The 17735-nt window shown below is 54.9% G+C and overlaps 1 protein-coding gene across 3 annotated transcripts in view; it reads right to left on the bottom strand.

The window, feature by feature from the left end:
* The window catches only part of CCDC91 (coiled-coil domain containing 91), a 207321-nt gene that overhangs the window by 93913 nt on the left and 95673 nt on the right, over positions 1–17735 (bottom strand). For 2 of the 3 annotated variants that reach the window (XM_055118521.1, XM_055118519.1), the window contains exon 7: positions 4942–5049. The exons of the other annotated variant lie outside the window; for it this stretch is intronic. In XM_055118521.1, coding sequence (XP_054974496.1) covers positions 4942–5049 — 108 coding nt within the window. The remainder of the gene's footprint in view (positions 1–4941; positions 5050–17735) is intronic. 3 annotated transcript variants of the gene reach the window in all.

The raw sequence follows: 17735 nt of genomic DNA, 5'->3' as shown, positions 1-17735 counted from the left end.
CCACATCACATTCCATCACCAGCACTGGCAGGTGTGGCCCGAGTGTCAGGGCCCCCTGGAGGGACCCCCAAACGCTGTACAGCCGACTGTTGTATTCTGAACACATGACGAGGACAGGAAATGACCTTCCTTCCTCAGACTGGAGTTTAGCGCCCGTCTCCGTCCTGACCCGCCGGGTTCAGGGAGCGCCTCTCGCAGCCCCGCCATGCAGGTGAGGTGGCTCAGGGACGGCCTCGCCGACGCCGTCCGGGGGCAAGGTGAGGGGTCCTTCCAAACAACCTCTGGCTTACGACGACTCTTCAGCAAGGTTGGTTCCCCTCCAATTCTCAACTTAGGAAGCAAGAGGATGCGTAGACACAGGCTTGAGTTGTGCAAGGGCCTCACAGGTTTCAGGCGTCGGTCCCGCGCGTGGTGTCGGGTGCCAAGCTCCCCTCCCAACCGGGTGTCGGGGTATCACAGCCCGAGGTCTTTTTGCCAGAAGCAAATTTTCAACTCCATCGAGTCTCACTGGCGTAACTCTGATGTCCAGGTCCTGGTCACTTCTGCCTGTGTTTTCTCCAGGCACAGAACACAGTTCTGGTTCCGGCCAGATCACTAGGCCTTGATCCAGTTTTTCAACTACCGTTTGCTGGAGGTTCTCACTGCTCCACCCCAGGCACCCAACACCTTTGTCATAAATTAATGTTCCTGTATCCCAGGGTTTTGTCACCGGGATCTCAGTTCTCATCCTTTGGTCTGTCAGTCTATCCTCAGTTCAGTACGTGCTGTCTGGGTTACTATAACTCTAGGACAGCACTGTAGCACTGGAGCACTGTCGTCCCGTTGCTCACCGATTTGCTCGAGCGGGCACCAGTAACGTCTCCACTGTGAGACTTGTTGTGACTGTTTTTGGCATATCAAATACGCCACAGGGAGCTCACCAGGCTCTGCAGTGCGGGCGGGATACTCTCAGCAGCTTGCCGGGCTCTCCGAGAGGGATGGAGGAATTGAACCCAGGTCGGCCGCATGCAAGGCAAACGCCCTACCCGCTGTAACTTAAAGTCAAGTAACGTAATACCTTGACTATTCATTGGTTTTAGGCTTTTGTGCAAGTTTTAGTAATGGTCACTCTAGTCCCTTGAAAAATGTCACTGGGATTTTGGTGAGAATTTCATTAAATCTGTATAACAGTGCTCTGGGTAGGACAGACACTTTGACAATATTCTTCTAATCCATGCACATGGAACTTTTTCCATCTCCTGATTCTTTCCATCTCCAATTCTTTCCTGCGTAACTTACAGTTCTCATGATTCACGTCTTTCATGTCTTGTGTTAAGTGAATTTCTAGGTATCTGGGGCAATATTTTAAATGGGGTAACCCTTCATCTCCATGTCTTTGAGTTCATTGTTTATATGCAAAACTGCAACCTAGTTCTGTGTATTGACTTTGTGGTCTTCCCTTTTATTATTTATAGTTTCTGAGAGTTTATCAGTGGACTTTTTAGGGTTATACACACAATTTCATGTCTTCTGCAAACAGTGAGAGTTTGACTTCTTTTCCAATTTGAATCCCTCTGATTTATTTTTCTTGCATAATTGTTGTGGTAAAGATTTCCAAGATTACATGAAACAACAGAGGTGAAGGGGACGTCCTTGCCTTGTTACTATCTCAGGGGAAAAGCTTTCAGGTTTTCTCCCATCGAGCAGATGTTGGCTACATTTTTTGTAAACGCCCTTCCCTATCTTGAAGAACGTTCCATCTATCCCAATTATGTTGAGGGCTTTCACCACAAATGGATGCTGAATTTTGTCAAAAACTTTCTCAGCATCACTTGATGTGACTATATATTTCTTTTCCTTTAGTTGATCAGCACGTTGCATCAATAGATTTCTGTATATTGAACCATCTTTGCATCCCTGGGATGGATCCCAGTTGATCGTGATTTGTGATCATTCTGATGCAGTGTCAGGATTCTATTCATGAATGTTTTCTTGAAGATTGTTGCGTCAATGTTCATCATGGATATTGTTCTGTAACTAGGATGATGTGACTTCACAGTCCCTGCTAGGAAATATTTCTATCTTTTCAAAATTATGAAGGAGTTTGAGCCGTATGAGTAGAACCTTTTCGTGAAAGTTTGTTAAGGCTCGTAAGAGTGCACCTAGACAGGGATTTTGCTCTTGGGGAGGCTCTGAGTCACTGTTCTAACGCCCTTGCCTGAGACTGGTCTGCTCAGGTTTTCAACTTCCTCCAACAATCCCATTAAAAAGTGGGACGAGATGAACAGACACACCCCAAGACATATGGATGGCCAAAAGAGGGAATGTAAGCGTGCTGGCTGTCACTCAGTATCAGGGATAGTGACACTCACACCAGTGGGAATATATTAAAAAAAAAAAAAAAAGCAAGAAACCACTGTAGGTTGGAGCAACAGCAGGCAGGCAGGGCACCTGCCTTGCACACGGCTCACCAGGCTTCACCCCGGCATCCCAGAAGTCCCCTGGACACAACTAGGAGTGACTCCTGAGCACAGAGCCAGGAGTCACCCCTTAGGGTCACTGAGTATGGCCCCAAAACACAAACAAAACCAGCCCGTGCCAGCAGGGGGTGGTAAGAAGGGAACGGGGAATGGTGTGGCCTCGTGGAAACAATGTGGTGAGCTCTCAGGAAAGGCCAGGCTCGCATCTGACCCAGCTAGCCCATTTTTAGGCATTTACACCCCAAAAGACAAAAACACGAATTACAAAATGATACGCAGACCTATGCTCATTGGAGCTTCTCGCTGGGCAGCCGGGCCACGGAAGCAAATGTCCAACAGATGAACGGGTCAAGGGCGTGGACGGGCTGGAGAGACGGTTCGGGGGAGGCGCTGCCTTCCCCACCACATCCCACGGGGTCCTGGCCAGGCCACGACCAGCTGGACCCCGGGGGCCCCCGGGCAACAGGAGCAGCCCTGGGCACGGCCACGTGACCCCAAACAAATGGAAAACCCCAAGAAGCTGCAGGACACGCACACGACACAAAACTACGCAGCCCAAGAGCAAAGGCAAGTGACGCAGCAGGCGGCAACCCGGGCGGCACTGCAGGCACCCTGTGGGGGAGGAGCCCGAGCCGCTGGACACGCACAGGCTGGTCTCAGGGCCCTGCGCAGCACAGACGCACGTATCGGGGCCCTGGGCAGCGTCTGTCAGCGGTGACGTTCCGAGAACAGAATACATGGCCAGGGGCCAGGTGCGGGGCTGAGGGACTCGGACCAGGAGGCGGGAAGTGACACGGGGCAGGGTGCCTGGGGCCCCAGTGGCACTGCGGGAGGGAACAACAAGCTCCGGCCAACAGAGGGGGGAGGGGACGGCGCGGAGGTCACGGGCACTGGGCGTGGGGTGCGAGTGTCTCTGCACATCAACACCGTTTAGACTCTTTCACCTGAACTGCAATAACACCCTTTAAAAGCTTGAATTATTCCGAAGGAACCATCCAACTACTAATTTGTTCAATTCAATGTACTTATTTCACACGGCACCTCAAGAAATAGGATTTGGAAAACAAATGTGAGATCACCAAGTCTGTACTTGACACGGCTTCGCCCGCTGAATCCCGGGTTTTTAAAAGGTTTGGAAGAAGCATCCTGGGGGCGGAGGGCTCCCGGCGCGCTGGGTGGTCTGCACGCCCTGCTCGGAACCGCCGGCTGATGAACCCGAGGACCCCAACCACGCGGGGGAGGACTGATTCCTCGCAGCAGTGTTTAGCAGTTTTCAGTTTTCAGATCTTTGGTTAAATTGATCGAAGAAAACTATTAATAAGCCTTGGAGCAACAAGGACCAATTAAATTCCGTCGTGCAGCAGGTACGAAATCACCCGTAGGCCAGGCACACACGAGGCCGGGCGCCCCGTGGGTCAGCGTCTCTCCACGCACAGACCAGGATTTTATTCTATTTAGAACCAAGTGGCTTTAGGGGAAAAGACTCCATGTTTCCATAAAACGGGTTGATGAAATTAGCTTTAATCAAAACTAGGGACACACAGACAGGCAGGCGTGTCAGCTCACTCACTCTAGGAGGCGGGTCCCTAACAAAATCAGCTTTGGCTCAGAGCCGGGGATGGCACTGACCAAACGGGCAGGAAAGAGGAAGAATGACTCCCCTGTGCGGACAACGGCTACTCCAGGGACCTCCGGCCCCGACTCTGCGGGCAGGAAGCAGCCGGAGTGGTGGGACCAGCAATACCGCAGGATGCAGCCACACGTACTGACAAGGGACACATCCGAGACCCTCCAGGAGAGACAGACACCCCCCCCCCCCCCGCCGGCTGCAGGAGCACACGAGACACATGTGCAGCTGCTGACGCTTTCCCGCCCCTGCTGTCAGGGTCACTGCCCCCGGGACCACCTTTGTCCCCTTGAGCTGCCGCCCGGATCCGCGTCTGGGGCAGTCAGGACTACTTCAGTCCGCTCTGGTAAGGCAGAGCCTTGGCCCCCTGCCCCCTGGGCGCCCTCCCACCCCCCCACTCTGAGCTCCAGGCCACTGCTGGACAGAACACAAAATGTCTGGATTTTCTCAGATGGGAACATGCAGATATTAAAAAAAAAAAAATTTGAAAAATTCAAATGCGGAACAGTGCCTCCATGTGACTACGGGCAATGCAAAGATAAACTCTACAAGAATCCAAGTGCGAGTCCTAGGTCTCGTCACGGTCACAGGCCAGAGAAGAGCAAAGGCCACGTCCCTGCTGGGGTCCCTGACGAAGGACGGGGCGGCGGGAACCGGAGGGAGCGTCGCCGGAGCCAGGGCGAGACCCGCGTACTGCAGGGCCCTCCCGGTCCCGTCTTTCTGTCCGTCACAAAATGCCCAACTCTAACTCTGCGTTTACACCGTGTAGTTTCCCCGCCAAGGTCCACCCGGGGAGTAACGGCCTGAGACGGGCCGGGCGGGCGGGCCAGAGGGCCGGTGGCGGCCCGCGGTTACCTGGGCGTCTAGGAGCTCCTCACACTTGCGCGCCTGCTTCTCGATGGCCGAAAGGTACTGCCTCTCGATGGCCTCCACTTGCTGCTGGACGGAGGACTGCAGCAGGGCCTGCAACGAGGAGGGGACACTGGGGTTGGCCCCGGCCACGCACCCGGGGCTGAGACGCGAGACGCTTCCGCACTGCCGGGCCTGGCGCGCGGCCCGAGCACACGCACACACTCGAACCCAGCACCCCGGGCGGGTCCGGGTCTCTGGCCCCCGCCTCCCCTCCACACGGCGCCTCTCAGAGGGCCAAGCCGGAGAGGATGATAACGGGGCGGGGGGGGGGGGGCAGCTCTGTGAAATCTACGTTCGGTTCAGTGGAGACCACACAGGATGCGGAGTGTATAAAAGCTGCTGAAAAAAAGAGGGAAGCAAAAACCAGACATATTTCACTGGCTGACAAAACTCCACATCCTCCCGGCGCACGGCGGCGGCCCAGGCAGGCAGGGGCTCCGGGACCACAAGGCAAGTGGAAGCAGATGGAAACTCTGAGCAGCCCCCGAGTGAGAGCCCGCCCCAGCCCCGCCCCGAGCGCGCCGAGGTATAAGTCAAAGCGAGGATGTCAGGGCTGCGAGCAGGGCCCGGGCCGAGCGGCCAGCGGGGCGGCGGGGACAGAGCCAGGGGGCACAGCCCTGCCCGGCCCCGGCCAGTCCGAGCACTAAGCCCGAGCAAAGACGCTGCAGAGCGCCGAGGGCCTCTTCCACCCACCCACTTCCTCCCCGGAGATGCTTTGAATATCATCATCTTTCCCCCCTGTCCTCCTTAACATAAAAAAAAAAGAAAGCATTGTATGTTATATGTAACATGCTTTGAGTATTATCATGCAAGCTATTTATAAATCCTGAACCATTTAAAAATATGCACTCAACCATATACATGAGACTCCTTAACAAATATTCTATTTTTGAAGGACTATCTGGATAATAAACTACTCATAATCAAAATAGTAAGTTGAAACAGACACGTCTTATAGAAAACAGACCTCTGGCACACTCCCCAAGAAAGAAAAATAAGCCAAATCTCTTAAATAATCTGTTTTGAAAATAGATTTACTTGGTTGAAAAGCAACGTGCATTAAGAAGCTAAATAAATATGCATGTATTTTTAAAACTGAGAAAAAGATATTTGCAAAGCCTCTGGAGGAGCGTCAGGTTCTCATCTCATTAATGTCTTGCAACCGTTCGCCGGGATGAGGGTCCGCGGGTCCCCCAGTCTTCATCGGAAGCTGCAGATGAGTGGGGATTAGGGAAGGAAATGGAGGCTGACTGGGTCTCGCGGGGCTGCCGGGCCCTTCCTCCGCACGACTCCGAGGACGCCTTGCAGGAGGCAACAGGCCCTCTCAGCTCTGACTAGACAGCGAGAAGCTCTCTTGCCCTCGGCAAAGACAGAACATACCATTTGTTAGGATAAAACAACCACCAACAGCACAGCCGTAGATTCCTCCCGGGAGGGCTGGAACACCCGTCTGCGAGGGGACTTGGGATGAGAAAAACATCAACATTTCTGGGTGGAAAACACTGCTTTGTGAGGGCCCAGGGTGCCCACAGCTGGAACAGCCAACTGTGACGCCCGGCAGGTTAAATCTTCTGGAATCTTCTGGAAAGACGAGTTAATGATATACAACACAGTCCTCTCACCAGGACTGAGACGCAATCCGGGAGTGTTTCTCCAGGGCCCGAGCACGGCTCTGCACGAGGCACCCCAGCCCGGTGGTCCCCAGCACCCTGGCGGGTGGCGGGGGCACCCCAAGAACACCCACAGCGCGTTTTCCTCTGGTGATGACTCTACGTCGGAGCCCTGCTTTCCCCGGGGTGCCCGGCGGACTCGAGCACCGTGAGCGAGTCTCAGCTGCCGACTCTGCGGCTCTCAGACTCTCCGAGACGCTCAGGAGTCAGCCCACTGCCGCCTTGCCACTCCCCGAGCAGCCGGTCACTCAGACTCACGGGTCATACAACGAGGTGCCAAGGGCGGGAGTGACCCGCCCGACCTCCCCTGGGTGCAGGACGCCAGGGAAGCCGCGAGAGGGGCTCGGGGTGCCAGGCCGACCCCGGCTGCTGGGCCCACTCCACGCCACGCCGAAGCCCTCAGGGCTGCACCCAAAGGCAAGACGCCGGGAAACAGCAAGGCAGGGAGGGGGCGGGTGTCAAGGACCAGGGACGCCCGACTCAGCAGTGCCCGGTGCCAGAGAGGCGCTGGTTCCCGAGCCCCGGCCACGCGGGGCGCAGACGACGCTCGCCCGGTCAGTGCAGGGCTGGAGTCTGACTGTCCAGTGTCCTATACGCTATAATCACGGCCTCTGCGTTTCTCACATATTTTCAGTATGAAATAAACACTCATCTCGGCATCTCCCTGTAATTACCCCCCTCGCAGCTGTCTCTCCGGGTGCCAAGGACATGAGAGTCCTTCCATGGCCCGTAAACACGCCAGTGTTCACGCGTGAAGCACCTTAGACCGTCCTCAGCACACAGAAGCGCGGGGACTGAGAGGGTAGTGGGGTGTGAACAACGGTATCCGAGCTTCCTACAATAAACAATGGCAGGGAAGAGGATCCCGAGAGGAGCAGAGGGTCCCTCGAGGTGGAGGGGCAGCCGCTGACCCCTTTACTGACCCCTGTGGGGACTTCCCGGCTCCCCTACTGCTCCTGGCTACATCCTGCCACCCTCCGAGAGCCGGAGTTAATAAAGCCATCAGAGTATCAAAAAAAAAAATGTTACCAAAGGAACGTATTCTTGATTTTAAAAGTTTTAGCTTCAGATTTATCCCATATTTTCTACAACATCCTAGATACCGCTCCATCATCCCAAAGAGCGAGTCTCACTTAAGGAATACCTCTCCTACCCATCAGGCACCGGGGATGAGAAGGCAAAGGAAGAATGATGACCTGCCTGGGGCAGGTGGGGGCAGGGAAGGTGCCTGTCACACTGCACGCCTAGCTACCCTCAGCTCCCGGGACCGAGCTGAGTCACCAAGTTGTTGCCATTCTGCTTAATCTTCACAAGGGATTCTGACTTTCTAAGTTATGATCTTACACTAAACATGTCCATCTGCCATCTAATTCTACGGGATAAACTTCGAGATTATCAAATAAAGGACTTCAAACTCCTCAGAAGGAAAAGTATATGATCACCATAAAAATTACTAGAAACTCTCTTCTAGAGAGCCTCTTGCCCGCACGCCTGGCTGTCTTCCCCAGGGCTCCTCGGAGGGGATGGGCTCCAGCATCCCTCCCCACCCCGAGCAGAGCTCCCAGTGGCCCAAGACCACCGGAACCTAGCTATAGCCATGCTGGAGGCCCCTCTCCACACGTTCGGACAGGCCTCATGCATGAAGGTACCGGTAGAGGAACCCAGGTGTGTGTAATCCCATCAACGGTCAACACCCAGAGAGAGACTTAAAAGCAAGCTCTCAGAAGCATGTGGCTGCTTTGCGGCCGCGTAATATCTTATAGCCTACTTCTCCCTCTGGGAGAAACTGGCAGTCTTCTGAGAGTTTCCTGCCCACATGGAAGCCTTGCAAGCTTCCCATGGTGTGTTCTTATGCTAAATCCAGTAACAAGCTGGATCTCATTACCCTGACCCTGAGAGAGCCCCCAGTGCGACATCGTTGGGAGGGCCAAGTCGAGAGAGACTTCTAAGATCTCGGGGAAAGGACGAACGGAGAGGTTACTGGGCCCGCCCGAGAAACTGACAATTAATGGGGATCTCGTGATTTTGTGATTCGTGGAAAATTACTAATAGAAAGCAAGAATATCAAATTAAAAAGCAACTCCACCCACACAACCTGCAGATATGTATTTTTTAATTTCCGAAACAGTAGTCACCAGGGTTTACGATACGGCCCCTGGCTGGCGGTCATGCACGCAGCAGCCCAGTGTCCCCGCACCCCCGCCCCTCCCCGCCGCTGTCTCTCGCCACGGGGCGCTGCTGCGTTGGCACTTGTGCTTCTCAAGCTCCCACGGGGGAAAGGTCTCTCCTTCGGCTGACGTCCTCAGCAGGAGACCCCCGGTTCCATCCGCGCAGGGGCAGACGCATGCCTCCGTCTCATCTAGCACAGTCCTATTCCACTGAGTATATGCACCGGAGGAACTGACCCAGCGTCTGTTCACATTTGGGTTGTGTCCCGATTTTGGCAACGGCGAACAGTGCTCAGTGAGCGTCTCGAATGTCTTTCTGCACAGAAATTTGGGGCTCCGAGAGTAGAGGCCAAGAGTGGAATGAAAACTCAACTCAACTCTCCGTCTTTCGAGAAGGTGCCCATGTTGTTCGACAGAGAGGTCGAGCCAGGGGACGGCCCACCGCCGGGTGGAGGAAGGCTCCTTCCCCCTCATCCTCGCCACCAACACTGGCTGCCTCCTCCTTCCATGTGCGCCCGCCTCACTGGCCTGGAGCGGCACCTCACTGCGAACTGACTGACACTTCCCAGCGATGACTGATCTCAGGGGATTTCTCACGAACCTCGCGGCTGCCCGTGTGTCTTCCTTCAGGAAGTGTCTGTTCGTCTCTTCTCCCCACTTTTGGACGGAGTTGGCTGCTTTGTTCTTGTTAGGCTTTACAAGTGTTTACATATCTTGGCTATTAACACTTTGTCCGATGAGGGGTTAAGCAAACATCTCCCCCGGTCTCTGGGGTGTCCTTTTACCCCGTCATAGTTTCTTTTGCAGTGAAGATGCTTCCTAATTTGATGTAGCCCCGTCTGTTTGTTTCTGCTCCTGATTCCTCGGCCAGCGGCACTGACTGCTGAAGACGCACCGGAGCTGATGCCTTGAAACACTCTCAGTGTAACTCATGTCTTTAGACGTGCAGTCCTCAGACTCTGCCTCTGGGTCAGAATCCAGGTGAGCGAAGGAACTGAGCATCCGCTGGGCTTGACCCGACTGGATTCCCAAAACCCAGACAGCAGCTAACTGCCCTGGCCATCCGCAGAGATCTCTTCTCCCTTGGAACGGCCCAGCTCCTAGAGGTCTGATTCAACCTCAGCAAATTAAACTATGCTTTCAGATGTGCAGAGACCGTCTCTGAAAACACTCACACCACCTCCGCACACAGCGTGTGATCTTCAAGGCACACGGCGCAGCTCAGTAAGTGGAAGCTGAAAACTCCTCCTGCCAGCCTAGGGCAGTGGCCCCGTGGCAGAGCACGTGCTGTGGGGGAAGGCCCTGGGGTCGGTCCCGGCACCGCCATAACAAACAGGACTTTGCTAAATATATTCGGGTGGAGCTTAAGAAAAGGAGCCCTGCTTCTCTCTACCCAGGACGCCTGCACGGCTGCAGCTCACCACCGGAGACCGTGACAGACATGCGTCATGTACATATGTGTATGTGTGCACGTATGTTTCTTTTTTTTTTTTTTTAAATGGAATCACCGTGAGCTACAGTTACAAGCTTTCATGTTTGGGTTTCAATCAGACAATGATCAAACACCCGTCCCTCCACCAGGGCACATTCCCCACCACCAACGTCCCCAGTATCCCCCCCATCCCAACCCTCCCCCTGCCTCCACGGCAGACAATTTCCCCCACACTCTCTCTCTCCTTTGGGGCATGATGGTTTACAATACAGACACTGAGAGGCCGTCACGTGTGGTCCTACTTTCAGCACTATCTCCCACCCGGAGCATCCCTCCAGCCATCACTGACTCAGTGACCCCCTCTCTGTCCCAGCTGCCTTCCCCCCCAGCCCCATGGGGCAGGCTGCCCACCGTGGGGCAATCCTCCTGGCCCTTGTGTCTACTGTCCTTAACCGTCAGTTTCGTATGATGTTATTTTATACTCCACAAATGAGGCACACGTGTGTCCCTCCAGACTTCTGAGCCAGCAGGCGACAAAGGGCCGGCCTGGATGTGCTGGGAGAAACCCCGGGCTGGCCCTGGAAGCAGGCCGTAGACACCTTAGAGCACTGCGGGGTTCAAGGACTATCACTGCAGAGTGAGCTCACTGCCGACGTGGGGTGCCGTGGGGGCAGCTTCCAGCCCGGCCTCAGTGCTCCCATTCGCCCACGGCCCCGGGGCAGGCGGGCAGGAGGGGAACGGCCGGGCCCAGACGGACGGACACAGTGGCAGTCAGGCAAAGGTGCCCCTGGCCCGGGCCGGGAAGGAGATTCCCTCAGACAGCCCCGCAGAGGGCAGGGACTCGCCACATGCAAACAGCAGCATGTGGCCGTCGCGGGGGGGGGGGGGGGGCAGCGGATGCACAAAACCCAACCCACCCGCCCCGTGGGCCAGAGGGAATCTTCCGGACAGAGGAGCCGGCCACGCCCGCCCGTTGTTAAGGAACTCGAGCAACACAAGAGCTGCTGCCTCAAACTCCGCAAGAGTCTCCAGTGAAAATTTCTTTTGTGCCATGGACAACACATTAAAATTAAGAAGTTTCTAAAATTAAGTGCAGCGTGGAGACTCCCCACGTCTGCCGTCCAGATTCCTCAAACCTCGTCAGAGCCGCCACACGGACATGCCTCTCCCTGGGATGCCACAATAGTGCTCCCTCTGCCCCGAGTCAATGCGGGTCTCTGAGAAAGGAAGGGGGAGGGCAGCAGGGGGGGAGGAAAGCCACTCGGACCCGCAGTCTCCTCGGGATCTCAGGGAGGGCCGGACGGAGTCCCAGCTGACGGAGGGCTGAGGGTCTGGCATCCAGCTTCGGAAGGCGAGAGGCCGCAGAGCTGAGAGGCTGCAGAGCTGAGAGGCCGCAGAGCTGAGAGGCTGCAGAGCTGAGAGGCCGCAGAGCTGAAGGCAAGCGAGCAGCAGGGACGAGGAGGCTCGGCAGAGCGGCACAGCCCGCAGGGGGCCTGTCGGGACGGGAGCCCTGAGCAGCCCGAGTCCGCTCGCACCAGAGAAGCTGCTGGGTCGGGTTGGGCATTTCCCGGCCCCCCACCCCTTCCCGCCTGAGGGAGGGAGATGTGACGGCAGGGCCGCCTCTCCCGTGAAGTCATCCTGGGAGACTGTAAGTGAATTTAACCCTCCACGTCGATGATACTTCGAGATGCGATTGTTTGACCGTTGACTGATCTTCAAAAACTAAATCCCATTTTCGTGATAAAAACACAGGTTGTGCGGGACTTTCCTCATTTAATATAAACCTCAAAGGCTAGGAAGAAAGCCCTCACTACATCCAAACTCGTCAGCATGCCTTTAGAGTCAGGGTTCGAGTTTCATTCAAATCAACTTTCTCAGAGGACACATTGATAAAGATAAAATTTCTCTTCGTGCGTTCCTTTTGATCATAAAGAGTAAAATACTGTAAACCCAGGAGGCAATGGCAGATTTTTAAAATTGACTGAGGCTCCTGATTTAAGAAGTCTCTCATGCCCATAATCCCAACACCACTCCCAGCACCAGGGTCTCCTACCCTCCCCCGAAGTCAGATTTGGGGCGATGGGTGAAATAGTCCATCCTCTGAGCTGGACCGAGCAGGTCCCAGGGGGCCTGTAGGGGGCGCTCTGCTGGGTGACAGGGAGCAGAGGTATAGAGCAGTCACCAAGGGGCTCGGATTCCTGGTAAGTTTCAGCCCACTGGGTTGCTTCAGTGCATCACTGCGATGACCTCTCACCCCACCCCACCCCCAATCCAGTCTCCCAGCCAGATACACGAACGCCCAGCTGAAATACCAAACAGGACCGTCGGAGAATCTGGTGCCTGAACGGGACCGCACGAGGGTCTATCCGGAGGGACCTCCTGTCCCATTTCTCCAGAGCCATCGGATATTGGGACAACCGCAGCCAGAGGCGCGGCCACCGGGAGGCAGGACCCACTTCCGGGAAGATGGCGCTTGAGGAGCAGGGAGTGGAATTTAGTTTCTATGATGCAAGCTTCCATATCATTAAGAACACGTGAGAACACTTTTGACCCCGTCAGACGGGGAGAGAGGACACGAGAGGCGCTGAAACCCTGTTTAATGAGCAGAAATTCCTGGCTTCAGAAGGCAGATACTGGCAAGAATTTAAGAGTAGTCGATATCCGCCAGACATATCAAAACAAATGTTAACTGTGATATAAAATGATAAAATATTTGAGCATATTTTTAAAAGGAAAGTGAAAAATCGGTCAAAGAGGAAAGTGGATGACACGTCTTAAGAAAGAACCAACTACAAATCCCAGTCAGTTCGGACATTTTCTTTTGGAGGGATACTTTTCAACGTGTGTTCCCCAGGGGCTGGAGCGATAGCACAGCGGGGAGGGCATTTGCCCTGCACGCGGCCGACCCGGGTTCGATTCCCAGCATCCCATCATAAAAATTAAATTTCATTCCCTGAGCACTGCCAGGAGTAATTTTGAGTGCAGAGCCAGGAGTAACCCCTGAGCATCACCGGGTGTGACCCAAAAAGAAAAAAAAAAAGTGTGTTCCCCAGCAGAGACCTTTAGCGACTGTCAGCGTGGAGGGAACCCTTTCCCCTCGCACCCCTGCCGGCCACCGGTCCAGGCCCGGAGCAAGGGCAAGCCCGAGAGGCGAGTGAGAACGTCTTCTCGAGAGGCTTCCAGAGCCTCTGGCTTGGGGGCGGCTGGAAAGGCCACAGAAGAGCACTGCAGGCAAGAGGCTGGCTGGGCCCGAGCACTGGGCGCCCGGCGACCCCGGCCCTCTGCCCAGGGGGCTCCTGGGGGCAGTGAGGACGCCCCCGCCAGGCGCTGGCCCCAGGCCCGTCGCCGGCATGCTGCAGGCTGCGCGGCCAAGCTCTGCTGGCAGGAGCAAACGCCTGTATGTGTCCAGGAAAAATCTGATCACATGATAAAAGCTGGAATTTATGAGAATCCTTGTTCAATCAAGTAACGAAAACTATAAATTTATTTCATACCTCTGGGTTACGAAATAAATAAATAAAGTAGTTAAATTAAACAAAAGGATCTGACAGGTCTCCCATATTTTAATTTTTATGGCTCCCCTCTGCACAGAGACTTAGCAATCTCTAATCAAGGGAAAATATCAAAAGAAGAGAAAACAAAGCTGTTTCCCCTCCTCGGAGCAAAACTTTATACAATGCGAGTAATTCTACACCCTGGGAAAAACGGGCCCCTCCGTGTAACATGTTCTCCCTTATAAAGCAGCACAAACAACTCAAGGGTTCAAGTAAAGTCCTCGCCGGGATGCCTTTGGAAAATGGAACACAGTGAGACACGGCACGCTCCAAACCGGCGTCTAACACACGGGACCCTGCTGAAACTCCGAGGGTCCGAGCAAAAGGCACCGGCTTCTTTGGGGCTAGGGCGGGGGAGGGTGTAGGTCACGGCCAGCGGTGCTCAGGGGCTGGTCACTCCTGGCTCTGAACTCCGAACCACTCCTGACGGGCTCGGGAGACCACGTGGGCCGGCAGGGATTGAACCTGGGCCTGCCGCATGCAAGGCAAGCACCCTACCGCTATGCCGCAGTACTCTCTCTCTCTGCCCCGAGCACTCTTAGAGCACATGTACTTCCTCTTTCAGAAAAGGCAGGGGGGGCCCACACGCGGTAACACCAAGGCTGACACGGAAATGAACACACGGACTGTTCCTTAGAAGGAAGGGAGGAGATGCATTGCAGGGAGCCATTTTACAAGCCCGGCTCTTATCCTCTAGTCCAGCGGAGGCTTACTTGGGATTCCTGTAACAAGGTCACCACTGCTGACCTTACTGATCTTATCAGTTCGCCATTCCTCTCTCACTAGCCAACGCCCATGCCTGATCTGCATTTTACTATTGTTCCTATGGGGGTCCAAGCATGCATACCGCCCCCTCCCACCAAGAGGCGTAAGTATTGTAACTGCTGTGAATAAACTCTCTCTCTCTCTCCTCCTCCTTCTGGCTCTGCGTCTCTTTGTTCGGTTGCGTCCCCTCCTTAGCCCCACGAAGGGTCCTCCCTGCGGGACAGGATGATGCCCGCAGCGGGGACCCCACAATGCATATGTGGAGACTCTACGGCTGCCTTATCCTCAGTAGCAACCTGTCTGCGTGGTGAGTTCCAACTGCGAGCGCAGGGACGTAACCGGAGGGAGTCCAGCTGTCACAGTCTCCCAGGGCGCTCCAGCACCCTCGGGAGAGCCGCCCGCCCCTCGCTTCCTCAGGGGCCAGTCGCCTCTGGGCTCTGCGGGCCACTGACACACAGTGACGTCCAGTCCAGAAGCACAGGTGGGGGGAACGGGCACCGGGGGGCCCCCCGCGATGTCGTGCAGTGGCGGTGCCCAGAGGTGCCACTCCTGTAAGTCAGGGCAGGTTCTGGTAACGCACTCGAGGACAGAAGCACGCACACGCAAAACCGCCGCGTGAAGAGGAGGTTCCGGCGAGGAGCTTGGGAAGAGGCACGCAAAACCCTTCTCTCCTCGCGGGGAGCGCCAGGGGGCAGGGGGCCGGGGAGCCGGGGGGATGCATCTGGATGTCCCTCCTCACTGCAGCCTCTTCTTAGCCACTTGCAGGTATTTCTGCGAATGTGTCAGCAACCTTAAAATTTTTAAATTCAATGTTTCTATCTGCGACGGGCTTTGAAAAATGCCCCAATTCCTCAAGTTTAAACAATAATAATAATAATAATAATAAACCAGTGTGATTCACGGAACAGAACCAAGAGAATAACTTAAAAGTCTACGGTTAGGAGGAAATCTGAAACTTTGTAGGGAGGTTTCAGACAGAGAGCCGTTTCCCAGCATCTGAAGGCAAAGCCCATGTACACAAACACACACACACACACACACACACACACACACACACTCACACACACACACACACACGTACGTCAAAAAAGGGAGCCGAGGGGGCTGTCACTGCCTGCGGCGGGGAATTCTGTAGCTGGCAGCAGTGACCCCCTGTCTGTCGCTGAGTGACACTGGGATGTGTACGGAGCCGGGCAGAGAGAAGCTGCGCGGACCCCCGGCCCGTGCCCTCCCCGCCCCATGCACGGCAGCAGAGCGCCAGCCTGAGCCGGAGTGTGCCCAGGCAACCGGCACTTCTGCTGGAAAATTCTTCCCCAATGTTAGTGAGCAGAAATAGAAAAGTCCTTTGAGAACATGCATTTGAAGTGGCTTCACCTCAAGTGCTCGTACGCGGCTGCACAGATACATTCAAGGCTCCTTCTGGGAAAAAAACACGAGGCGAGTCCGTCCTGCGCGGGACGGGGAGGTCTGCAGGCTCCGTCTCGGAGGCTCCCGAGGCTGAGACTCACACCCCCTTCCCGGGTCTTTCCCCGGGCCCGACCTCGGCTGCCTCTGTGCTGTCAGCTCAGCCGCCACCAGAGTAACCGCCTTCTCATCGGTCACTTATCCCACGTCAGGGCCAACAAGATAGAGCTTGCGGAAATTTAACGTAGGCAAATTCCGGTTTCTCAGACACAGCCGAGACCTTCATTTCACTTCAAATGTTCCGAACCCGAGAGGTGACTGTCCAAGCACGATGGTCCTAAGGCCAGACACTCCAGACAGCTCTCCCTCCCCCTCTCCCCCGCCCTCGCCCCACCCTTTTCACTCTTCCCCCCCTCTCCCCCCCTCCCCCACTCGCTCTCACTTCTGACTCTGACCCCCTCCGCTCTTACAGTCTTAGTTTATACAGCAACCACACAGGGTGGTGACACAAAGGTGGGTTGAACATTAAAAAATCAACAGAGGGGTAAGGCCACTCCTCCAGGAGATTAATAAAATCTCATCTAAGGAGATTACTCCAGATTACTAGGAGATCCGCTTAAGGGTGGGATCCCATCCAGGGCGTGTCGCTTTCTTCCTTCCTCAGCTAGTAATCCACTTAATTAGTTGTAGTAAATCTACTTCTAATATTTTGCAATGCCATTCTGTATGAGCACAGTAAGGGATATATCAGACTTAAAGTTTGGTTCTTCCTGAGGACATTCACTATATATTCCAGACCACAGTCCTCAGGCCAGGTTAGTCTTCCTAACCCCAGCAGGGTCCTAGTCTCGTCATTACTTTTGGATCATGACAGCATCTGTCTATGACCATGCTCTCAACTTATAGTTGAGTATTGTGGCACTTGGCCTGGCCCATTTCGATGCCAGGGTAGCTCACAGCTTGCCCTGGGTCCATTCTGTCCCTTGGGTCCCTGCTTTTGGGTTACGAGGAACTAAGGGCAACTGAGTTGAGAAAGCAGATGCCTGGGAGTAAATATTATTGGAGTCAATCAGCCCCCAAGTCACAAAGCATAATATTAACTGTCTTCCTGTGTCCACACAGAAAGGCCATTGCTCTGAGGTAAACTGAGTCCCTGCGGCAAGGCTGAAAGGACAAACCCCATGTTATCCTACACCCACGGACATCAACGGATCCAGACTTTCAGGGGAGAAACCCGTTCTGGCAAGAGCACTTCACAGGGCACAGTGAACAGCGCCTGAGCTACAGGTGCCGGAGCCCGGGCGAGGGACCTCCCGAACCCCGAGCACCAGCTCCGGCCAGCGGCCCGGGTCTCCCTCACAGGAAGCAACTCTGGAGAGAAGACTGGGCATCGGGCACTGTGGGGGGGGTTGAGGCTGGGGGGGCGGCTTATAGGACTAGGGGAGGTGGGTGTGCGTGCGTGTATGTGTGTGCATGTGTGTGCATGTGTAACTGTACGTGTGCGCGCGTGTGTGGTGTGTGCATGTGCGCATGATGTGTGTGAGTGTGTGTGTGCGTGTTTGTGGCGTCTGTGGGGTGTGCATGCGTGTATGTGTGTGCATGTGTAACTGTACGTGTGTGCGCGTGTGTGGTGTGTGCATGTGTGCATGATGTATGTGTGTGTGCGTGTGTTTGTGGCGTTTGTGGTGTGTGCATGCGTGTATGTGTGTGCATGTGTAACTACATGTGCGCGTGTGTGGTGTAT

This window comes from Sorex araneus, chromosome 10 (assembly GCF_027595985.1).
Source record: "Sorex araneus isolate mSorAra2 chromosome 10, mSorAra2.pri, whole genome shotgun sequence".
In the NCBI taxonomy this organism is placed as follows: Eukaryota; Metazoa; Chordata; class Mammalia; order Eulipotyphla; family Soricidae; genus Sorex; species Sorex araneus.
This window is presented reverse-complemented; position numbering and strand designations above follow the sequence as displayed.